The 25,908-nt window shown below is 39.7% G+C and overlaps 1 protein-coding gene and 1 non-coding gene across 2 annotated transcripts; one reads left to right on the top strand and one right to left on the bottom strand.

Moving 5' to 3' along the window:
* The first annotated feature begins 20,999 nt into the window (after positions 1-20,999).
* On the top strand, positions 21,000-21,920 carry LOC145642857 (uncharacterized). Its single transcript, XM_081694019.1, has one exon. The coding sequence runs from the start codon at positions 21,000-21,002 to the stop codon at positions 21,918-21,920; it is 921 nt and encodes a 306-aa protein (XP_081550145.1).
* LOC145556856 (small nucleolar RNA R71) lies at positions 21,384-21,490 on the bottom strand. Its single transcript, XR_014091949.1, has one exon. It is a non-coding gene; the product is annotated as a small nucleolar RNA R71 (small nucleolar RNA).
* Positions 21,921-25,908: the final 3,988 nt, after the last annotated feature.

The following is a 25,908-nucleotide window of genomic DNA, read 5'->3' on the forward strand; positions in this document are numbered from 1 at the left end:
TGAATAATAATTGTAAATATAATAATCATCATCAAAATAATAACCATAAATATAACAATTATAATAATTATCATGTTCATGTTAATATTAAGACATAATAAACATAGCAAGATCCTAGGCATGATACTAACAGGATTAATAACAAACCCTAGCATGTCACTAAGCAATAAAAATCAAATCTTTAGCCCTAACACGATACTAACATGAATTAATATTAGGAAGAACATAGGAAGCATCATAACAATCATATTTAATATTAAAAATACCCTAGACATGATACTAGGAATATCATATTAACAATCTAAACATGATGTCTACATCATAATATCAATAAATCAATTAAAGTACTTACTTGGATGCCTCGTACCTCTTTCTAATAACAAAATACACACGTTAGTAACTTCAAGGAAAATAATAATCAAAACAATTAAATTAAATAATTGAAAGAGAGATTTGGGACCAAACCCTCATAAATTAAAACCTTTCACGTCTAGGGCGAAGACAACTTCGAATATGGCTAGGTGTTTCTAGATCTTGTGAATGCGGAATTTTGTATTAAAAAGAAAAGTTTAGAAAAGAATACTAAAGAATTAATATTATTGAGAATTGATGAAAGAAAGATGATGAATGAATGAATTGCGAAGAATTAGATGAATGGTAATTGGTGAATGATTTGTAAATAAAGAGAATTGATGAATGAATTGTAGATTAAAGTTGGTGAATAAAGAGAGTTGATGATTGAAAACGGAGTTTTTGATACGATATTTATAGAGAAAATCATCCAAAAAAGATAATTTAACAAAACAGAGTCTGAAGATCGAAAAACCACATTGGCGCCAGCCCTGGCTAGTTGGCGTCAGAACCAGTGGCTAGCGCCAGGCGCCAATCCTGGTTCCAGGCGCCAAGGCCTGGGGTTGGACGCCAGACTGTTTTTCAACGCGTTTTCGAAAATCTGATAAATTTCCCGTACTGGAAGATAAAATAATATAATTCCATCGAAAATGTTATTTGATCTTGATTAAAACTCTGAAGAGTCCTAATTGAATTAGAAATGATGAGAACCTTCTAGAATGTTCTAGAAGACTAAAACCATTCCTAATTGCATTAGGAATGATAAATTATATTAGGCCCTCCCCTAGATCATTGGGCCGTACATAAAGCTCAAACCGGACCCAGTTTAGTAAATCGGCCATAATTTCCTCAACATTCATCGGAATTGGGCTTATAATATATCGTTGGAAAGGTCTTTGCAAGCCCCATCCAACTACACCACTATTGGACCCATATCATGGACCAACCAAACTGGATTGGCTGTTTTCTTAAAATAAAGTTTTCAAAAATAGGGAGAAGAGAAAAGAAATAAAACTTTCCGCAACACTAGACCTTTCCACACTTCGTTTCATTCGATTATGATTCGACGTGAAAGGTACTCATCACCGGGTTTGGTTTTGGGGAGACACAAATGGGTGTCTACAGAAGCCCCCACTTTGACTGAGTTTGGAGAAACGCAAGTTTCCAAAACAAAAGTCAAAGTATCGATAGGGACGAAGAATGATTCAGAACGTTCTGCGATCCTAAATCAATCTTGTAACGCCGATACCTGGAAAACTAGCGTTAGCTAAACAGATAAAAGAGTTAAGAAACGCGTATCTTGCACTGTCGAGCACACGTCTCTGAAAGTAACCGATTTGCTGCTGATGTTGTTTTGATGACCTCCTGCAAGCTAGAGAATGCCATCCCGCTTGAAAACCGCTACGCCTTGTAACTGCTTCCAAATTAGAAGATTTCTTCACCTGAAACTATCCTCCCCGCAATGATAATATTCCACGTCCAAGGGAATACTATCGAAAATTATTTCTCTCGAAATAATTCTCATCCGCATTATGATCATCTTCCATGCCTAAGGGACTATGATCGAAGACAACTTCGCCCGAAATTACCTTCAGTTGTTCATGACAACTTTCCGCAAGCCAGGGAATGATGTCGAAGACATCTTCTCTTGAAGTCATCCTCATTTGATGCGATAATCTTCCAAAGGAAATTACCGAAGATCCACGCCTGTCGATCTTTGAAAGTTCGCCTGAACTTTCCTTTGTTATGCCTGTACGTCGGCGCTCTTTTGCTTTGAACCTGTATGTCGGTGCCCTTTGCTCTTGAACCTATATGTCGGTGCCTTTTGCCAATGAGCCAATGCTTAGGCGCTTTAAGCCAAGTGAGACGATCTTTTCATCAGGTCGATCACTTTACGTAATCAAGCCGATTACTTAATCATGTCAAATTTCTTAGAGGGGCTAACTGGCGTACCAAGGAACCCAAAATATATTGCATAAGGCTAGCACAACCCCAACAAGTGGCTGGCTGCTTTGGCGTCGCTGAAAATCCATCAGCGCCAGCCTAATGGCATTAGCGCCAGGCGCTGGTGTTGGCGTCTTGCGCCAAACCCAGAAAGTGACGCCAATGCCTAGGGACTGGCGCCAGCACGGGAATCTCTTTAAATTCCCGTTTTCGTTCATTTTTTGCTCTGTTCGTCGCGAAACCGTTCGAGAGAAGTCCGAAAACTTCAATTGATCGTTGCTCACTCGTTTCTCAACCGAATTCGCTCAAATTTGTTGCAAATTAAAGCTCTTTTCATCTATATTCCCGATCTATGTAAGTTTTCCTCAAACTCACACCGGTTTTTATGAATTCTTGGCATGTATATTCACGAATTTCATGAAAATTCGAAACTTATGATGCTCAATTTGCTTTGTTTATCAAGTTTTATGCCATGAAATTGCTTGTTTATGTTTGTATATTGCCTTGGGAGTAATTTGAGACTTGTTTGACTCAATTTGATGAAGAAATGAGCAATCTGCCATTGTTGGACCTCTTAAGGTCGTGAAGAACAATGTGGCTTGTTCTTGATATTTTTTCTAGCAATTCTTCTTCAATTTGTCACAATAATCACTATAGTGTTGCAAGAAATTATTTGATTGCTTGAAAAATGTTGTCATGCTCAATTTGAATTTGTGCTCTGTTTTAGTACTACGTACTCTGTATTCTCCGAACATAGTATCATGCGGCTAGGCGAACCTTAGATACTATAGAACCTTAATTTATGATGATTCTGCACAATGTAGCATGGCTAGACAACGAGGCTCAAGTTCACGGTCCCGAAACACTAGACGGGAGCATGAGCACGTGGAGGACGACACCACACCGTCCACTTCGCTTGGTCGGCTCCCAGAGTGGGACGATCAGACTTTGTTCTTTGCCCCTGTCCACCACATTTCTGAGAGGGTGAGACGGAGAACCGAGCCTGGGAGGACACGGCATCACGGCTCCGGCTGCGATGGTCTAGGCGATTTGTACAGGATGCACATCGCCAGAGACCGCGAGACGAGGCTCCTATGGGAGTCCTGCGGACTAGTTGCTCTGTTTGAGACCTCCGAGGCTATGGTCGCCTCCAGCGGGGGTCACCACGTAGTACGCGCCTTGGTGGAGTTCTTCTGGGACACCACCAACACCTTTCATTTTCCCTGGGGCGAGATGATGGTCACCCCTACAGACTTCAGTCTTATCACAGGACTGGAGTTTACTTCTGTGCCGTTTCCATTCGACAGCGGGATCGACGTCTTTTCGCCAGAGGTCGAGGAGCTGTTGGGGCCGATTGCTGTTCGGGCCCGAGCTGAGGTCCAGACGACTCAGTTCAGTGCTAGAGGGATTCGCCGCTCGACGCTGGCAGCGGCTCTTGATGATGATGCGACCACCCGAGAGCAGCGGGTACGCATCTTTGTGCTGATGTTGTTGTCAGGGACATTCTCCCCTGACAGGGGTAGTAGGGCATTGCTTTACTACCTCCCTCCTGTCCGTGATCTCCAGCGGATCGGGACTTATGACTGGGCCAGCTTGGCCTATACTGATTTCGTTCGCGCGCTGAGGGACTCGTGTCGCCACCGGTCCTTTAGGACGAACGTCACTTTGTCTGCTTTCTAGAAGGTCGTAGAGGTAAACATTATTCCCTATAAAGTTTAGCCCTACATGTTAGTTAGCGTTTTACTCACGCTTTAATTTTTTGTAGATTTGGTTCTACGAGTACTTTCCTTCCGTTGCGCCGGCGAGACCATCGCCGAGGGGATATCCGGTGAGCGCCTCTTGGGGCGGCCACCATGTGGACATGTTTACTGCACGTGTCCGGAGTCGAATCATCTCGGTATGATTTTAGTGCTTATCTAGCTCTTCTGTGGTGTTTTAGACATGTTCTTGCCTGATTGGTGCTTTTTATAGGGACCTGAGGTAGTATACCGACCGTGGGGCGGTTGGACAGTCCCTGGATTAGCCGCACAGTACTCTGCTGAGCGTCGCTATTTTCTGGGGACCTACGGAGCGGTTGTATACTTAGGGGAGAGAGTTGCTAGACAGCACTCTTCCGATGTTTTCGTCGTTCCTGCCCCTCCGCCGCGTCATATGTTCGACGAGAGACAGTTGTCGAGCATGGCTGAGGGATCCGGTTCCCTCTGGCGGTCCCATGTGATCCTTGGGCGGTGTTACGCTGAGGAGCTACTTCCTTTATTAGCTCCAGCCCCTGTACCGGCTGAGGATGTGAGAGTAAGGCTCTTAACTTTTTATTTTTCGCTAAGTAGCCCCCAAGTAATACCTTACTGATTTCTTTCTGTTTTTTTATCAGGATGGTCCCACTGAGTTTGTGCCGCCCCATATGTCCATTCACTACCAGGGGATCTATGGGCCGATCGAGGAGATGATTTCTCCGGCTCCCGAGGGCGAGCGCTTCGTGGAGCGGTCGATTCCTCGTCACCAGATCAGGGTAGGCCTAGTTTTAATTCAGAATCTTGCATTCAGTTATCATGTATTTTCCACTGACTTATTTTTCTGACAGTTCTCACGCGAGGTGGTTTCGGCTATGGCACGATGCATAGATGCCTTTCGGAGCCAGCTCGTCCGGATGAGGAACGCGGCTACCTGTCGTCGGGACGATGTTGTCCGAGAGGTAACTTTTCTTCACTTATTATTTCTGCATTATGGCTTCAGTTTTACCTTATTTCTGATTTAATTCTTTTTGCAGGGTCAGCCGATCGCTTCTCACACCCGTACGAGACCAGAGGGGCGGAGAGATCCGGCGAGGTTTAGCTCGAGACGTCGTCGTACTTCGTCAGGAGGCAGAGGTGGTCGTTCCGAGGCTGCTCGGGCCGACGTTGCTGAGGGCTTAGGATCTTCTTCTGAGGGTGCTCCTGCTGCACCGGTAGGAGAGGCTACCTCAGCTTTCAGAGGTGGTGGGATGTACGAGGTTGGCTCGTCATCGCAGCAGCCTCCGCGGTCTCAGCCTCAGGTTGATCTTGGCTGGAGCGGTCCTGTCTTGAGTTTTCCTCCTCCTACGGAAACTGGAGCTGGTGCTGAGGCCGGAGCTGGTGGAGAGGTGACTCCTCGGACGGCGCAGTTTTATGGCATGATGGGCCTACGTCCTCCGGCGCCGTAGTCTGTTCCTGTATATGTATTTTATTTTGACTTTTTATAGAACTTTTTCCTTTGACTCATTATTTAGACACTTTTGTATTTTTATGTTATTGTAACTTTATTTAATTGCTTATGATTATGTTAGTGCATGTTAGTGTGTGCAAAAGAAATGTGATAACAATTTTGCGCAAAAATTCCGTCATTTTTATTATTGATGGAGGGTATTATCCGACTCTCTCCCCCAAAAAGAAAAATAAAACGGAAAAAAATGCTGGTTTTTTTTTTTTTGAAAATTAGTATAAAATCCAAAAAAAGAAATAAAATTAATTAAAAATCATGGCCATATTTAATTAATTAATTTAAAAAACGGGGCCATAAAGTCATTAACCAACTCAAGTTTAATATCAAAACGCAAACTAAGCACGCGCGGCTTCCCTGCGGACTTGGCGCCAGCTGGCGCCACATTATGGCGTGTTCCGCCAGGCGCTACACTTAGCGTGTGGCGCCAAGCACTGATGGGTGACGCCAATGTCGAGGTTTTGACGCCAATTGACGCTGACTCCGTATTTCATTCAGATTGAAATTCCTCGCAATTTGTACATAAATAGCCCCCTGCTCAGCCGATTCTTCTCATAATTCCAGCGAAAAATTATTCTCCTCTTTAGAAAAAAAATAATAATCATGTCTTTAGCCATTAAAACCTTCACCCAATACTCTCATGAATGGTGTCGATCTCTTAATGCTAGAGAAAGAAAAGAATTGGATTTATTTCACTTGGGGGGAATTTATGGTATCAAAGGGGTAGATTTAGACATAGACTTCATACATACCGCTTTAGAATTTTGGAACACCGATACGCATTGTTTCAGAATAGGGTATGATGAAATTAGCCCTTTTCCAGAGGAATTTGGTGCTATCTTAGGCTTCCCTGCAATAGACCTGGTAGTAATCCCTAGGGTAGATGCATATTATTATAAGGATTTTGAGCGCTTCTTTAATTTGAAGGAAAGGGATTTATCAAAAATAGTAGATGGCAATGTAGTTAACTTGAAAGAATTTGCACGCTATTATTTTGATAAACCGCTTTCTGAATCTTTTCACATATATAGAAGAAGGGCGTTCTTATTCTGCATGCTTAATCAGTATTGTCTTAGTAGCGGTAAAAGTAACGAGGGTCAATCAATTATAACCACTGTGCTAGAACAAATTGAATCAGGGAGAAATCCAATGCCATTGATAGTGGGAGAGACTATGATTGGACTAGATGAATTGAAAAGGGACCCAAAAGCACCTCTTCTCGGCTCTCCAATTTTATTACAGGTAGAAAAATAATATTTTTAATTAGAGAAATCAAAAAATATATTTTTGTATTGTAATAATAATTTATTTGCATTGCAATTTTTTTACAGATGTGGCTAATGGAGAGGCTAGGATTAATTAGCCCTCCGGACGACATTGAAAATTATACTCCTACTTGCTTCGTGAGGAGGAAGAAGCGTATCCCTAAAATTGGGCGCCATGGGTGGAGAAAAGTCTTTGAATCACGTGATTTTACTATCAAGTGGGTCATCCCATAGTGGAAAATAAAAAGGATGGTTGGTGTTAACAAGAAACCTTTCTGCCGTCTCCCAAGCTTGTCTCGTGTAACATATTATTATCCCTGCAGGGTAAAAAGACAATATGGCTTGCTTCAAAATATTCCTTCCGGAGATCTTCGTCCTCCCTATGAGTACCCCGTTTCTCAAGAAGTAGATAGATTTGATACGTACTGGGGCGCTAGACCTTTATGGGAAGTGATTACCCAAAAGGTTCCCCCTTCTTTACCTAATGACGTAAAAAAGTGGTTGTTGAAGAAGTATTCAATTGATCAGGGTAGAACCGATGTGAAGAATCGTCTAGGTGACAGGGTGATACCGGCCAAAGAACGTTTAGGTGCAAGAATTGAATTCAAAACACCTACAATGCCTAAGAAGAAGAATTCTACTAAAGACAAGGGAAAAAGGAAAGCTACCACCACAGACAAAAAGGCTTGGGTGGAAAAGAAGCATGGGGTGCTAGTTGAAGGGGAAACAATCTATTCTAAAATTGAATGTAGGTCCTCTACAGGATGCCTACTAGCTAAAGTAATGGATGAAGAGGAGGAAACAGAAAAGAATTGGAAAAGAGCAAAGAAGGAAAAGAAAGATTAAAACATTGCTTAGCTTTAGATTTATTAGATTATTAATTGTTATTTAAAGTTAATTTATTTCAGCCTTATTTAAATTCCATTAACAATGTAATTTTATTTTATTAATGAAATTTCAGCTTTCAATTAAATTGTTACTTTAAATTTATATTATTAAAGCAATGAAAATCGAGAAAAATTAATTTTCCAGAAATTTTTCGAGTACGGAAGTCGAAAATTTTCCGAAAAACACCGAAATTCGCCCAGATTGTATTACTGAATTGGCGCCAGTGACTGCAGTTTGGCGCCAGATATTGAGGTCTGGCGCCAGGCGCCAATACCATCGTCTGGCGCTAATGGCTTGTGGCTGGCGCCAGACTCTATTCTGCGACGCCAGTAATTTTCTGACTTTTTGTTGACTTCTAGTTGATTCTGGAACGCGGAGATGTCAAAAAATAAAGTGGCCGCACCCGTAAAGGGTTGCCTACGTATCCTTTCCTAAGGAATCAGGCCGAACGTAGCTCTCTTGAGTGTCCTACTCAAGTAATTATGGGTAGTATTTTTTAAGTTGGTCAAGATTGGTCATGTTTGAGAATTCATTGCCATCCATATCAGTTAATTTTGCTGCACCACCTGACAGGATTGTTTTGACAATGTAGGGGCCAGACCAATTGGGTCTAAACTTTCCCCTTGGATCTAAAACATTTCTCCTTAGTGCTTTTAATACCAAATCTCCTACTTTGATATTTCTTGTCTTGACCTTCTTATCAAAATGTCTAGCCATACGAGTTTGATAGCACTGAGTGTGATTTAAGCTTCTAGTCATTTTTCGTCGAGTAGGATCAATTCTTCATATCGTGCCCTAGTCCATTCGACTTCATCAAGTTTACTCTCTAGCGCAATGCGTAGAGATGGTATTTCTAGCTCGACAGGTTGTACGGCATCCATTCCATATACCAAAGAAAATGGTGTATTTCCTGTTGACGTTCGGATTGACGTGCGATAACCCCACAGTGCAAAGTGGAGCTTGTCAGGCCAATCCTTATAATTTTCTGTCATTTTCTCGATGATAGTCTTCAAATTCTTATTGGCTGCCTCAACTGCTCCATTTGCTTGAGGTCTATAAGGGGACGAATGATGATGTTGGATACCATATTTATGTAGCAACTCTTCACATTCGGCTTGAAAGTGAGTTCCATTGTCACTTATCATTTCATGTGGGACTCCATATCGACAAATGATGTTTCTCTCGATAAAGAGTGCTACATGTTTTGCAGTGAGTTTAGCGTATGATTGCGCTTCAACCCACTTTGTAAAGTAATCAATTGCTACTAGAATAAATTCGTGGCCTCCTGTCCCTGGAGGAGTGATCTTGCCGATTATGTCAATTCCCCATGTAGAGAACGGCCATGGTGATGTGTAGGTGTAGAGCAAAGATGGATGTAAATTGGCATAAATTTGACACTTAGGGCATCTTTTCACATATTGATGGCAGTCCCTATTCATGGTAGTCCAATAATACCCTTCTCGCATTATTTTCTGAACTAACATTTTACCATTTACATGAGTTCCACAGATTCCCTCGTGGACCATTCTCATTATTCTTTGTGCATCCACCTTTCCTACACATAGGAGAGCTCGACCTTTAGGTACCTTTTTATGTAGCTCGTTGTCTATGAGTACATATTGAGAAGCCAAAAGTCTCAATGCTCGTTTTGCTCTTTTGTCAGCATGAGGAGGGTATTCTCCATTGGTGACATAGTTGAGAATGTCTGTGTACCATGGTTCTTCTTCTTGTTCTTCTTCTTCGTCTTGTACTGGGTCTTTGTCTTCTATAGCCTGTATATACGCTGGTTTGTGCCTTTTTTCGATAGTTAGAGGCATTTGCTCGATATCCGTGGGAATCCTAACCATTGAGGCTAATCTTGCCAAGGCATCAGCAAATTGGTTTTCTTCTCTAGGTAGATATGTGTATTCTACCTTCTCTAACTGATCAGTTAGAGTTTCCAGATAAGTTTGGTAAGGGGCTAGGCTTTCGCTCCTTACTTTCCACCTTTTAGATATTTGATTGATAATCAAAGAGGAATCTCCGAATATCCTTAACCTTTTTACTCCCAATGCTAGGGCTGTTTCAAGGCCTACCACACATGCTTCATATTCAGCAGCATTGTTGGTAACGTCGAAATCAAGCTTTATTGAGATTGGGACGTGTTCTTCTTTAGGTGATACTAGTAGCACTCCGACACCACATCCCTTTTGGTTTGAGGCTCCGTCGAAGTACAAGGTCCAAGTATCATCTTCGGTGACCATCAAATCTTCATCTGGAAATTCATTGTCCTGTATCGGTGTCGAGTCTTCTATTGGAAAGTCTGCCAGAAAGTCTGACACCACAGATCCTTTAATAGCTTTTTGTGGCATAAACCACACATCAAACTGGGCTAAGTTGACTATCCATCTTGAAATTCGTCCATTGAGTGTTGATTTCTCGAACAGATATTTGAGTGGATCCAATCGGGATACTACGAAAACGGTACGCACCAACATGTAATGTCTCAACTTAGTTGTGGCCCATACCAAAGCGAGGCACAATTTCTCAAGTGGTGTATAGCGTGTTTCGTATTCGAGCATCTTCTTACTTAAGTAATAGATTGCATTCTCTTTGTTTTCTACCTCTTGTGCTAGCATAGCTCCCATTGTCTCTTTGGTAACCGTTAAATATAACCTTAGAGGTATTCCGGGAAGTGCTGGCGCTAATACGGGAGGATTTGCGAGATAGGCTTTGATCTTGTCAAAGGCTTTTTGACACTCATCATCCCATATTACTGGTACATTCTTCTTGAGCTTCTTGAAGATTGGTTCACATATCGTTGTCTGTTTTGATATGAACCTACTTATGTATTGCAACCGGCCAATAAATCCTCGAATCTGTTTCTCGGTCTTGGGTGGTGGCATTGACATGATTGCTTTAATCTTGGTTGGATCTATCTCTATTCCTCTAGAGCTTATGACGTATCCCAAGAGCTTGCCCAAGGTGACTCCAAAAGCACACTTTGATGGATTCAACCTCATATTGTACTTTCTTAGCCTTTCGAAAAATTTCCTTAAGGCTACTTGATGGCCTGGACGTTCCTTTGATTTCACAATCATGTCGTCGACATATACTTCAACTTCTTTGTGCATCATGTCATGGAGTAAGGCAGTTGCTGCACGTTGGTAAGTAGTACCTGCGTTTTTCAACTCAAATGGCATTACCGTGTAACAGTATGTGCCCCACGGTGTGATAAAGGTCGTTTTCTCCATGTCTTCTTCTGCCATGAGAATCTGATTGTACCCTGCATATCCGTCCATGAATGAGAGAAGCGCGTGATTTGCCGTGTTGTCTACCAGAATATCGATGTGTGGCAAAGGGAAGTCGTCCTTTGGACTTGCCTTATTTAGATCTCGATAGTTGACACACATCCTTACCCTTCCGTCTTTCTTTGGAACTGGGACGACGTTGGCGACCCATTCGGGGTATTTGGATACCTTGATGAAACCTGCAGTTATTTGTTTTTGAACTTCTTCTTTTATTTTAAGTGCTACGTCGGGTTTCATTCGACGCAACTTTTGTTTTACAGGTTTCATTCCTGGAATTAATGGTATAGTGTGTTGAGCTATTTCTCTGTTAATGCCTGGCATATCTTCATATGACCAAGCAAATACATCGATAAATTCTTTAAGCAAGTTAATTAAATCGGTTCTTTCTTGTTTATTCAATGTTAGTCCGATTTTAACTTCTCTTTTATGAGTTGAATCGTTTGAGATGTCAACTATTTCAGTCTCTTCAATTACTGGTGTTTTCTTTTCAAGTGTTTCCATTGCTTTAATAATTTCTTTATCTTTTTCATCGTTAGCTAAGCAATGTTCGTCATCTTCGGTTAGGGAAGAACACGACAAGTAAGGAGAATGAGAGATATTATTAAACTCTGAGATCATTACATCAAAGAGTGATATGTCCTCAGGGACTGGATCACTAACTATCCTAGGAGAAGAAAAAGTAAGGGGAGGCATTATAGCTAAAGACTTAGAAGATTCTAAAGGGAAAGACTCTGACTCAGACTCTAACTCTGACTTTGACGATTCTTCAAACATCGGCCCTTGCCCTGTCGTGATCGATATCTTCCTTCCACTCGGAGTAGTCACCTTGATAGTCTTGCGCCACCCTTGCAGTGATCCTTCAGCTGGAGTAATTAGCTTCGAGGGGTCGAAGTTTTCGCTTTGTAGGACCGTTTGAATGAGTGAGGAGTTATCTTCCTCATAAGCTGGCTCATTCTTTTCTCGCCCAAACAGTAATCCCATGACGTTAAAGTCAAAGCATGGGGGTGCTTTCTCCTTATGGACGGGAGTTGGGATTTCGTCAGTGAAGTAGCAATCCAAGAAAATCTCGAATCCTGGTTGTCGTATGCCATTTACAACAAATGGCTCGGGAAATTCATAGCATGGATAGTCCTCTCCTTCTTTTATAAACTGACCATTAAGCGTAAGAGGGTACTGATCCATTGGAATTGCTTTCTTTTGAATGCGAGCGTCCCTACGTGCTTTCAACTTGTCCTGGGCTCGCTTGAGATCTTTCCGAGTCGGTTCGAAACCAAGTCCGAAAGTATCTAATTTAGGGAGGCCAGGTGACTCTATTGATTTTTCTATCCCCTTCTTCTTTCCTAAGGTCATCCCAGGGAAGTGTCCTTGTTTCTTCAGCATGGTATTGATAATCATGTTGGAATGGGGGTCGTGGCAAAGAGATGTCCTTTCATCCTCTTGGATTAAGGAGACTTCTTCGTTAAAGCCCCATAGGTCTTCATCATCTTCGTCGTGTTCCACATTGATGATTGGATTTTCTATCGATTTGATCCTCATCGGCGAAGCGTCAATAGTGATTGGAATTCCTCCAACTATGGCTTTCACTTGTTGGTGGAGAGATGAAGGGACGGCCTTTAGATCATGGAGCCAAGGGCGTCCTAACAACAGATTGAATGAGGCTTTGATGTCTACCACTTGAAAGGTAGTAGCATGTTCTATTGCTCCTGCCGTCACATTTAGGGTTATTTTGCCAAGAGCTTGACGTCGAGTATTATCGTAAGCTCTTATTCCTTGTGTGGATGGAGTTAAATCCTCATCCTTTATGCCGAGCATCCTTGCAGTCCTAAGTGGACAGACATTGATAGCTGATCCATTGTCTAAAAGAGTCATGGGAACATTCATCCTTTTACAGACTACCGTAAGGTTTAACGCCTTGTAGTGTTTGTCACCTTCTGGGGGTAAATCTTTATCAGAGAAGGTAATTAGATTAATCGGACTAGGGAGGTCACTCGTGAGGAAGTTAGCTAGTCCCTCAGGAGTGGTGTCAGAATCTATCCCGATTTTGTCCAAGGCATTCATCACAGCCAACCTATGTTCTCGAGATGTCGCCAGAAGCTTCCATACATTCATCTCAACTTTTGTCTTCTTGAACTGTTTAATGATGTCATTGTCTTCGATGATAGGTATGGGGACTTGTTGTACAGTAGGCATAGGTTGTGTTGAAACGGGAGGTTGCATTCTCCCGGATCTTGTGAGGACGTCTATTGATGAATCTTCTTCAGCCCAAATGTCGTCCGTGGTGTATGATACAGAAGGTGAAGGTCCTACTATGTCTTTTAGGTAGACATCTTCTTCATCACTGTCCCATACTCCATTAATAGTTATGGTGTCCTCTTCTTGTTGAACTTGGACTAATTCCTTTTTATCAATCATTTTCTGCACCAAATCCTTGAATTTGAAGCAGTTTTCCAGGGTGTGCCCTCCTGACTGATGGTACTGACAGTAATATCTATCTGTCCTTTTTAATGATTCAAATGGTCTCGGTTCGAGAGGTTTGACCTTGCCACTCTCGGAGAGCATTTCGAACATTTGTGCATACGGGATCCCAATTGGAGTGTAAACTCTATTGCTCTTCTTAGGTTTTTCAGTAACTTGTAAGGGAAAATACTTTGCCTCATAAGTCGTTTTCACTGGTGTGAATTCTCTTTTAGGTTCTTCCTTTGGACATGGAAGTTCATCATATTTCTTGTGAAGTTCGTTCACAATTTTGAGAGTTTCACGTAACAGTTGCGATGTCTCCCTCATAAACAGTGTGAGCAATCGTATGTCTTCCTCGTTTGCTGGTTCTGGAAGGTTATCTTTGACATCGAAAAAGATCTCTTCTTCTCCTTCTTCGACATTGGTTGCTTTGATGGGCTTAATGAGATATGAGGGGTCAACTTCGCTTTCTTCATCGGAGACAGCCAAAGTATGAGCTAGAGGTGCATTGTCAATACTTGGCTTCTTACTGGCAGGGGGCAACGGCAGCTTGTTACTGTCAATTAGGTCTTGGATAGCTTCCTTAAGCTTCCAACAGCTTTCAGTAGAATGGCCCCTACCTTGGTGATATTTACAATGTGCGTTGGGGTTTCAGTTAGGCGACCTCTTCTCAACTGGTGGATCTCTAAATGGTCCAATGGGAGTTATAAGACCTTTTGCATTCAATCAATCAAATGCGGTGTCATAACTCATGCCAATAGGAGTGAAGTTCCTCCTAAATGGTTTCTTTTGTCCTTGGTTGTTCATGGCGAGGACTTCTCCTAGATTAAAGGTGCTAACATTATTTGAGTGGGCGGTTTTGGAAGAAGAAGGATTGTCGTTCTTCTTTCCTTTCCAGCCACTGTTGGAGCTATTGTTGGCAGCTTTAGATTTAGATAAGTCATCTTCAATATTAATCCCAATATCATAAACAGCCTTAAAGGTATGAAGGTTATTTTGATATTTAAGATGTTTTGAATATTTTTCTTGGAGGTTTTTAATGAACAGTCTCACGGACTCTTTTTCACTTGGTACCTCAATCATTTTGGCTGAGGTTTCTCTCCACTTGTTAAAGAAAGCAGTGAAGCCTTCATTCTCCTTCTGTTTGAGGATTTCAAGTTCTCTATGGTCAGTTTCGACTTGAATGTTGCATTTGTATCTATCAACGAAAGCATTTGCTATGGATTCCCAGGTAGAGGTCTTTTCTTTTTCAAGAGAAAAGAACCATTGTTGGCAAACGGTCTCGAGAGATAGTGAGAACAGAGAAGGGAAGACTTTCTTATCGATACCCTTGATACTCATTATTGTTTCAAATGCTCTTAAATGGAAGTAGGGGTTGTCGATTGCCTAAATTTTGGGATGTCGTTGGCACTAAACTTCTGCGGAAGAAGATCTTTATCTACCGAGACCCCTTGGGATGTGAGTTCTTGAAACTTGTAGTCGTTGGACAACTTTCTTAGGCTCTCTTGCATGAGGTCCATTTGTTGTTGTTTCACGGGATCCTCGATCTTAAGTGCGAGAAGCTTCAGTGTCTCAGTTGCAGTAGCCAGTTGATTCTTGAGATCGTTGACTTCTTCTTGAGTTGCCATTATGACTCTTGCTTTCCTCTTGCGGGCTATAGGTTTGTCGAAAAGTTGGACTTGTACGAAGAGGTTATCTTTGATTAATCGTCCTTCCTTTCTTGACCACGCGCTGTAAATTAAGCCAATTTGCATTTTAATTACTTGACTCGAATCAATTTGACTTTATGGTTTTTATTTTAAAAAAAGTATATGCATATTTTTGGCAAAAATAATGTAAATATTTTTTGGGAACTAAGTATTATTATTTATTGGAGGATTAATATCCGACTTACCCCCCCTAAAAAAAATGACGGAAAAAAAAGGGCGCGCACGCAAGACTCTCTTAATCATGGTCAAAACATGTGTATTGGTGTGTGTATTGAGTGTAAGTGACATGTTTGGACTCTTGTGTAAGACCATGTGACTTAGTGCCTAAACCCGAGTATTAATTCAATTAATCATCATTGTCGGCAAAATTAACCGAATTAAACAGGAAACTGATTAATTAGACATTAGGTGATGACTCGACAAATAATCCGAACTGTCGGCCAAGCAACAGGACTGGCGTCACAATATGGTGATTGGCGCCAGACAATTTAGTTAATGTCTGGCGCTACACACTATACAGTGGCGCTACAGCTCAGACTTTGGCGCCAATATTGGAGCTTTGGTCTGGGACTGTTTTCGGTATTATTAGTCAACTGGGGTATGCCTAAAGTCGTACTAGGTCAATTCCGATTAAAAAAAAAAACTTTATTGACTCAAATTAATTAATTAATTAATTAAATAGGCAAAAGTTCTTTAAGTCATTAATTTAAGTCTCAACACAAATCAACAAACGGTTAAGAGAAACATAGAATATATATGCACAACAAATAATGCACAATTAGTCAAGTAGGCACAATATGATGCAATGAGTTCGCAACCTAACCATGGCTCTAGTTCTCTAAAGTTCGGGATATGGTTTAGTCAATAGGGTCCATGGTTAATTGTCCGGATGCACCGCGTAGAAGCCTAACCGTGAAGGGTTAACGCGTGTGGATGGGACACCGCGAGTTTTTAGGAAAAAAACTCACTTCCATGGTTTGGTGAATTCAACATCTCAGATGTACCCTTTGTTGCCAGGAGCGTTCAATCGGGTAGATAGAGCATGAATTCCCAGAGGGTTATGTCCATATGTAGAACACATATGGGTTTCAGAAAAGTGAGAAAAAATTCAATCAGGAAGTAGGATCGAGCAAACAATACGAAAAACCGGTCGAAATTAGAACGCATATTTCTGGCTCGGTATTGGGGGAAATTGGCGCCAGCAAACAGAGACTGGCGCCAACTTTTAACTGTAGCGCTTGGCGCCAATACTGGCGTCTGGCGCTACGGCTAAAAGTTTAGCGCCAAGCTCTGGCCCTGACGCTACTTCCCACATGCCTCAGCAGCTTTCTATGCTCAATAAAATCATCCAGTTTCGCGCGGTGTTATTTCAGTCCTAGTTGTGAAAGACATTTCACAAATTTCCAACGTGTAAAATCCTATATTTTTGACTCATTACGGATGGTCTTTCCAATGAGAACCTTTTTATGCATATGACAATAATGTTAATCAAAATTACGCACATGAAATACTTAGAACTTTTCGAGTCTCATCCACTCATTCTAAATCATTGCCGAAAAAAATTCAGGAATTAAAATAGAAATCCTCCCCAGTGGAGTCGCCAAAAACTGTAGGGAATAATTTCAAGCCTTAAAATCCCACTAGCTTGAACCCCACTGTGATCATACACTAAATACGGTGGCGTCCAAAAGGGAAGAAGATAGAGCAAAAGAGTCGCCAACAAGTTTTTAAGGAACTTGTAAACCATTCACGAGGTGAAGGTTACACCCCTTAACGATCCAAGAGATCGTCAACTCCATAAGGTCATGAACCAAATAAGGGTTCGGGGATGAAGGTACAAATCCAACCTAAAAGAGATTGAACCTGCCCTAATAATAGGCCTCTACTTTATTCTGCTCGTATTCATGTGCGCTTTCTGACAAACATGCAATCAATAGGATTAACCCTAAACCTGTTTAATCTATGTTGGTTGAATTTAATGCACAAACAAACTATTATTCGCGATCACTTTAACAATTATAATCAAAGTTAACCTAACAAGATTATTAATTATCTTATTAAGCGTGATTACAAGTACCAAATTCCCTTTAACATGCAATAAAGGTGTGATCAAGCAATAACAATATAAAATATAATGCATAATAATAATCATGAATAATAATTGTAAATATAATAATCATCATCAAAATAATAACCATAAATATAACAATTATAATAATTATCATGTTCATGTTAATATTAAGACATAATAAACATAGCAAGATCCTAGGCATGATACTAACAGGATTAATAACAAACCCTAGCATGTCACTAAGCAATAAAAATCAAATCTTTAGCCCTAACATGATACTAACATGAATTAATATTAGGAAGAACATAGGAAGCATCATAACAATCATATTTAATATTAAAAATACCCTAGACATGATACTAGGAATATCATAATAACAATCTAAACATGATGTCTACATCATAATATCAGTAAATCAATTAAAGTACTTACTTGGATGCCTCGTACCTCTTTCTAATAACCAAATACACACGTTAGTAACTTCAAGGAAAATAATAATCAAAACAATTAAATTAAATAATTGAAAGAGAGATTTGGGACCAAACCCTCAGAAATTAAAACCTTTCACGTCTAGGGCGAAGGCAACTTCGAATATGGCTAGGTGTTTCTAGATCTTGTGAATGCGGAATTTTGTATTAAAAAGAAAAGTTTAGAAAAGAATACTAAAGAATTAATATTATTGAGAATTGATGAAAGAAAGATGATGAATGAATGAATTGCGAAGAATTAGATGAATGGTAATTGGTGAATGATTTGTAAATAAAGAGAATTGATGAATGAATTGTAGATTAAAGTTGGTGAATAAAGAGAGTTGATGATTGAAAACGGAGTTTTTGATACGATATTTATAGAGAAAATCATCCAAAAAAGATAATTTAACAAAACAGAGTCTGAAGATCGAAAAACCACATTGGCGCCAGCCCTGGCTAGTTGGCGTCAGAACCAGTGGCTAGCGCCTGGCGCCAATCCTGGTTCCAGGCGCCAAGGCCTGGGGTTGGACGCCAGACTGTTTTTCAACTGATTTTCGAAAATCTGATAAATTTCCCGTACTGAAAGATAAAATAATATAATTCCATCGAAAATGCTATTTGATCTTGATTAAAACTCTGAAGAGTCCTAATTGAAGTAGAAATGATGAGAACCTTCTAGAATGTTCTAGAATATTAAAACCATTCCTAATTGCATTAGGAATGATAAATTATATTAGGCCCTCCCCTAGATCATTGGGCCGTACATAAAGCTCAAACCGGACCCAGTTTAGTAAATCGGCCATAATTTCCTCAACATTCATCGGAATTGGGCTTATAATATATCGTTGGAAAGGTCTTTGCAAGCCCCATCCAACTACACCACTATTGGACCCATATCATGGACCAACCAAACAGGATTGGCTGTTTTCTTAAAATAAAGTTTTCAAAAACAGGGAGAAGAGAAAAGAAATAAAACTTTCCGCAACACTAGACCTTTCCACACTTCGTTTCATTCGATTATGATTCGACGTGAAAGGTACTCATCACCGGGTTTGGTTTTGGGGAGACACAAATGGGTGTCTACACATGGTTTGGTGAATTCAACATTCTCGGATGTACCCTTTGTTGCTCAGAGCGTTCAATCAGGTAGATGGAGCATGAATTCCCATAGGGTTATGTCCATATGTAGAACACATATGGGTTTCAGAAAAGTGCGAAAAACTCAATCAGGAAGTAGGATCGAGCAAACAATGCGAAAAACTGGTCGAAATTAGAACGCATATTTTTGGCTCAGTATTGGAAGAATTTGGCGCCAGCAATCGGAGATTGGCGCCAGGATTTATCTGTAGTGCCTGGCGAAAAGCCTGTCATCTGGCGCTACAGTTAAATGTCTGGCGCCAATGCTCTGGTCGCTGACGCTAATTCCTACATGCCTCAGTAGCTTTCTGTGCTCGATAAAATTTTCCAGTTTCGCGCAGTGTTATTTCGGTCCTAGTTGTGAAAGATATTTCTCAAATTTCCTACGTATAAAATCATATGTTTTAACTCATTACGGATGGTCTTTCCAATGAGATCTTTTTTATGCATTTGACAATAATGTTAATCAAAATTACGCACATGTAATACTTAGAACGTTTCGAGTCTCATCCACTCATTCTAAATCATTGCCGAAACAAATTCAAGAATTAAAATAGAAATCCTCCCCAGTGGAGCCGCCAAAAACTGTAGGGAATATTTCAAGCGTTAACCCCTAACTTGAACCCCACTGTGATCATACACTAAAGTACGGTGGCGTCCAAAAGGGAAGAAGATAGAGCAAAAGAGTCGCCAACAAGTTTTTTTAGGAACTTGTAAACCGTTTACGAGGTGAAGGTTACACCCCTTAACGATCCAAGAGATCGTCAACTCCATAAGGTCTTGATCCAAATAGGGTTCGGGGATGAAGGTACAAATCCAACCTAAAAGAGATTGAACCTGCTCTAATAATAGGCCTCTACTTTATTCAGATCGTATTCATGTGCGCTTTCTGATTAACATGCAAGCAATAGGATTACCCTAAACCTGTTTATCTATGTTGGTTGAATATAATGCACAAATAAACTATTATTGGCGATCGCTTGAGTTATAATCAAATTAACCCTAAACAAGATTATTAATTATCTTATTAAGCGTGATTACAAGTACAAATTCCCTTTAAACATGCATAAAAGGCGTGATCAAGCAATAAAAATAAATATCATCAAGCAACATAATAATAATCATCATAAAAATAATTATAACAATCATAATAATCATCAAAATCATATTAAAGCATAATATTAATAGCAAGATCCAAGGCATGATACTAACAAGATTAATAACAACCCTAGCATGTCACTAAGCATAAAAAAACATTTATTTAGCCCTAACATGATACTAACAATTATAAATATTAGGAAGAACATAAAAGGCATCATACTTTTTATCATACTTGATATTAAAGTTACCCTAGACATGATACTAGGAATCAAAATAACAACCTAAGCATGATTTCTATATCATAACATCAATGAAAACCATTAAAGTACTTACTTTGATGCCTCGTACCTCTTTCTTATAACAAAATACACGTGTTAGTAACTTCAAGGAAAATAATAAAACAAAACAATTAAATTAAAGAATAATTGAAGTAGAGATTTGGGACCAAACCCACAGAAATTAAACCTTTCACGTCTAGGGCAAAGACAACTTCGAATATGGCTAGGTGTTTCTAGATCTAATGAATGCGGAATTTTGTATGTAAAAAGCTTGTTTAGAAAAGAGAGAGAATCAAGAATTTCTTGATGAGAGTTGGTGAGAATTAGAAAGAATAAGAATTGATGAGAATTGATGATTGTAGATGAATGAAAACGGAGTTTTTACGACATTATTTATAAAGAAAATCAGCCAAAAAGATAAAATATCAAAACAGAGTTCTGGCACACATAGAATTGAACTAGCGCCAACGCTGGCTATTGGCGCCAGACGCCAACATTAGCGCCAGGCGCCAATGCTAGCGCCAGGCGCTACAGCTGGCGTTTGGCGCTGATTCAGAAATTCATGCGTTTTCTTAAAATCAGATAAAAATTGCCGTACAGGAGGATAAAATCGTATCTTTCCTCAAAAAACGTTCTTTGATTTTAATTAAAAATCTGACTTTCCACACTTTCACTTCATTCGATTATGATTCGACGTGAAAGGTACTCATCACCGGGTTTGGTTTTGGGGAGACACAAATGGGTGTCTACACTATTGCAAGAAGACGAAGAGGTAGAAGAAGGAGAAATCGAAATATAAGAAACATGGTCGACCCAGGAACAAAATCTCTTTTGGAGTATGGTATTCCAGATACAACAACCGGATTTCTTTCCAGTATTGTTAGACCACCTGTCACCGCTCAAAGTTTTGAGTTGAAGCCCCAATTCATAGAGTTCATCTCCAATTATTCTTTTGCGGGCTCATCAAATGATTGCCCTGTGACTCACATTGATAGTTTCTTGGAGAAGTGTGACACTATGAAGCTCAACGGTGTCACTGATGATGCTATTAGACTACGCCTTTTCCCTTTTTCATTAAGGGATAGGGCAAGGGAGTGGCTACGAGATGAAGGTATTGGTTCCTTTGATACGTGGGACAAGCATGCTAAGGCCTTCCTAGTTAAATTCTTGGGGGAAGAGAAAACCGCAAAATTAAGGAACGAGTTATCTAACTTCCATCAATCTAATGACGACTCCCTATATGAGGCATGGAGAAGGTTTAAGCGATTGCAGAGACAATGCCCTCACCATGGTATTCCAGAATGGATGTTGATCCAAACATTCTATAATGGTTTAACCCATGAGTTTCGCATATACATTGATGTTGCGTCTGGAGGTTCTATCATGACAAAGAATCCAACCGATGCAAAGGATTTGATTGAGAAGATGGTGGCTAATGATAATTACCATCCAAGGGGACGAAATGCTATCAACACAGGTAATAAACATGATGTTGATGCTCTAACCATGTTGACTAGTTCTGTGCAGGCACTAACTCATAAAGTCAACCAACTCCAAGCTGAGTCCCCTCGACCCTCGATGGAAATTTGTCAGATGTGTGGATTGCAAGGCCATACTGCGTGGGAGTGTCAACCCAATTATGATGGAATGACGATTGAGCAAGCTAATGCTTTCTATACCACGACCTCCACAAGGCCATTTGATGAAGGGTGGAGAAATCATTAAGGGTTCTCATACAAGAACACTCAAGCTATAGTAAATCCTCCACCACCACCAGCTTTTCAAGCAAGGGCACCTTTCAATCATCATCACATGCACCAATCACCACCTCAATCTTCAAATCTTGAATCCATTATGGAGACTTTTGCTACCTCCCAACGTTAACAACAAGAGCTTATATCAAAGCAATTTGATTTACAAGAAAAGCAAAATGAATATTTTGAAAACTCGATTCAATTGCTTGTTGCTCAAAATAAGAGGATAGAAACTCATATTTCTCAACTATCACAACAAGTGAGTCATCTATCAACCCTTCAAGATCAAGCAAAAGTCCAAACGAAACAATGCAATGTAATTTTTGTGAAAAGAGATGGATTGACTACGGGGGGATTAGAGGAGAAAGTGTGCAATCTGGAGTCGAAAACTAAAATGAGTGAGAATGAAGGTCCCAAATATGTCTCTCCACAAGCCTATGAGGAACCGATGCCTTTCTCGCAAAGGTTATCAAAAGCAATGCTCGATAAGCATTTTGGGATGTATTATAAGACTCTTAAGAAGGTATATGCTACCATTCCTTTTATCCGATCTTGTAATTCAAATGCCTCAATTTGCAAATTTTGTGAAAGGAATTCTAGATCATGATAATAATGATAAGAAATTAGAAAGTTTGGTAGTAAAGGAGAAATGTTCTGATCTTTTACATGATAGCTTACCACCTAAATTGCATGATCCTGATAGTTTTACTACCCCTTGTATGATAAACGAAACATATTTTGATAGGGTCTTGTGTGATTTAGGTGCTAGAATTAATTTAATGCCTTCTTCGGTGTATGAAAAATTAGGTTTGAAAAACCTTAAACCTTCCCTTGTATCTCTTCAGATGGCTGATAGAACTGTTAGACTCCCTAAGGGTGTAGTTGAATATGTATTAGTTGGGATTGGTGAACTTGTATTTCCAATTGACTTTGTTGTAGTGGATATGAATGAAGACCTTAAGTTCCCACTAATCTTTGGTCGTCCTTTTCTCGCTACAAGTCAAGCTTTAATAGATGTTCCTGAAGGACAAGTGACCATTAGAGCTCAGGATAAACAAGTTGTGTTTAAGATTTTCAATGATCATAATTTTACTTTTGCTGGTGGTACTTGTTTGAGAATCGATGCTACTAACCTTTTGGTTGATAAGTGTATTTCTAATAGAAATCCTGTGAGAAAAAAGGACAATATTCCACCACATGATGGGTTCAGTTACATGAAGGTCAATTCGGATACAAAGCACATCAACTCTAATTTGAAGGAGTCGTTTGGAGGTGGATATATTGATGAGCAATACCATAGAGTATCTTCTATGTGTGGTGACCCAGGTTGAGCTACTAAAGAGAAGTCAAGCTAAAGACCTTAAACAAACGCTAAATGGGAGGCAACCCATTTCGTTTTTTATTTATTTTATTTTCCCTTTATTTATTTATCTTTTTTTTAGTGTCTTGGGGTTATGATGCGACGTTATTTTGAGGGAAGTCCTAGCTCCGCCCTTAGGTATGATCCCTCCTTTGCTAGTAGGGCCTAGTTTTCTTTTTCCCTTGCTCGTTCTTATTCGATATATGTTCATATTGAGGATAATGTGAAGTTTAGCTTGGGGGAGGGATAACTTTTGGCTTTGGGCAGTTACTTTGTGAATCATGACGATGAATAGCTAGTAAACTACTTCTCTGTGCCCCTATCCTTGATGATTTAAAGGTTTTTGGCTTGATTTTGATTGAAAGACTTGCAATGCGGATTAAATGATCATGATCTGATTTTGGATTGTCTTGGCCTAATGGAAATCAACTTTGCACAAATGTGTATGAATCTGGAGCTTGACTGTGTTAACTGTGAGGCTTGAGCCTATATTATTTATTCATGTGTGTTAGTTCTTGTTGTGACATTGATCTTAGTTTTGTCTTGAGACTTTTAGTAGTGTGTCATGGTACATTGCACATGCACGATGAGGAGGACGAAGGCCATGTTCATTAGGTAGCCTCCAAATGAATTTAGAAACGACTGTCCCCTTCCTGCTTACCCATGTTGTATCCTTGTCCATGTTTTTTTATCTAAGTCACAAAATTTACCTATCGGCCCCAATTAGTAACTTATCCCAAGTCTAGCTTGGGGGAGCCATCTATCATGGTGTTCTCTTATGGTTTGTGATGATGTTTTGGAGAAAATTAATCTGAAACTTGAAGGTTTTTTAATTTTTGCTATATGATCTATTTTTGAAGCTCTTATAGTTTGTTATTATTTAAAAAAAATATATAAAGAAAGAAAAGAAAAAAAAAATTAAGAAAAAAACGAAAGAAAAGAAAAGAAGAAAAATTAAGAAAAAAAAAAGAATTAAATTTCAGCTTCTTGATGAATAAATAAAAGAGCTTCAAAAATAAGAATATTGCGATGAATTGTTATGTAAGGTGAGTAAGGTGGTAGTTACTCTTAATTCAAGTTATGTTTGGAGTATGTATTCTTGTGAATTAGTTCGATGGGATTTTGATGTGTATTGTTCATTTTTGATGGCTTCCCCGAGGGACTATATTTACCTACATTTTCCAAATTTTTCCTACCCATTTTCACCCGACCTACATTACAAGCTTGAAAAAAGACCTTCTGACCTTCGTGCATAATATTGTGTTCATGTGAAACAAGTTTTTTGTCAAAATGCTGGAGTATGTGTCACATTTTGAGTCGACTTTTGACTAGGTTGAGCGGCATTATTACCCTTTAAACACGCGAGTGTTGTGAGAATGGGGGGTTATCATTATTAGTGGGGATGGAGAGAGATCGGGCTCATTATTAGCTCGCCACATAAAATTGTGCGGAGTGACCACTAAGTGAGATATTCTAGTCATCGATTCCTTATGTGTACATGGTTGACTCTGTTTGATGGCCATTCAGGTTGATTGATAGTTTGAATGAGGTGATTGGTTGGCTAAGATGCTTGTGTGTCCGATTTTGATTTTAAGTTTGATATTTTCAAATGTATTATGGGGTGAAGTATGTTTATTTGGTTGTTGATAGTCATTGATTGTCTTGCTTGAGGGAAAGCAAGAAGTTAGCTTGGGGGAATTTGATGTACACGTTCTATACCATATTTTACCCTCATTTTATAGCTATTTTTGTATGGTTTTTGAGCTCTACAGAGCTACTTCTTGCTAATATTCTCTTCTCTAGTGTGGCTTCTTGGTCAATTTAATTGATTTTGTAGGCACATGAAGATTTTCGGATGATTTGGTTACTTGCTTAGTAATTGCTTGAGTATATTTAATTAGTTGAACCATAGTCTCTTGGGATCCGACCCTTGCTTGCCCGTCTACATAGTAGTGGTCTAGTTAGGTTTATTTTTGTTAGGTACTCCACACGCCTATCAAAGATGAGAAGGGCTGCTACACTTAACCTAGGGGTTAACTGTGATTTGTGGAAAGTGGTTGTTCTGTTATTTGTAGGGCTTTGTTGGTATATGTTTAGGATGTAATGTATAGCCAATAATAATAATCTATGTAATGTAGATCAAGGTTTACCTTACCGCTTGCATGTTCTCTTAGATCTTGTTAGGTCCTGTATGTAATCACATTATGTAATGACTTGCTTGAGTAATGAATAGAAATGATATTGAAGTACTGAAATTAATATGTATTTGCACAACTTGTAATACCTGCAGTGCTTGACTAGAAATTACAGTTGATTGGCTCTGTTGGCTTGACAATGGGTAGTCTTGACTGAAAGAGTACACAGTCTGATCTCCCTCATAGTCACTGTAAAATGCTCTATGCACTTGTTGTCTTGGTGGAGCAGCTTGTGTAGAAGGTGGAGGGTGTGCTTGAAAATTTGCAGGCTGTAAAAATAATAGTGTTAATGACCTATTATCAACAAATAGAACAATTTACAAATTAATAGATTAGTGAACTTACAGTAGCAACTCTTTGATATCCATTGGGGTAAGTGTAGACCCTAACCCCTCTCATGTGCA

Source organism: Chenopodium album, chromosome 8 (assembly GCF_948465745.1).
Source record: "Chenopodium album chromosome 8, dcCheAlbu1.1, whole genome shotgun sequence".
Lineage (NCBI taxonomy): Eukaryota > Viridiplantae > Streptophyta > Magnoliopsida > Caryophyllales > Amaranthaceae > Chenopodium > Chenopodium album.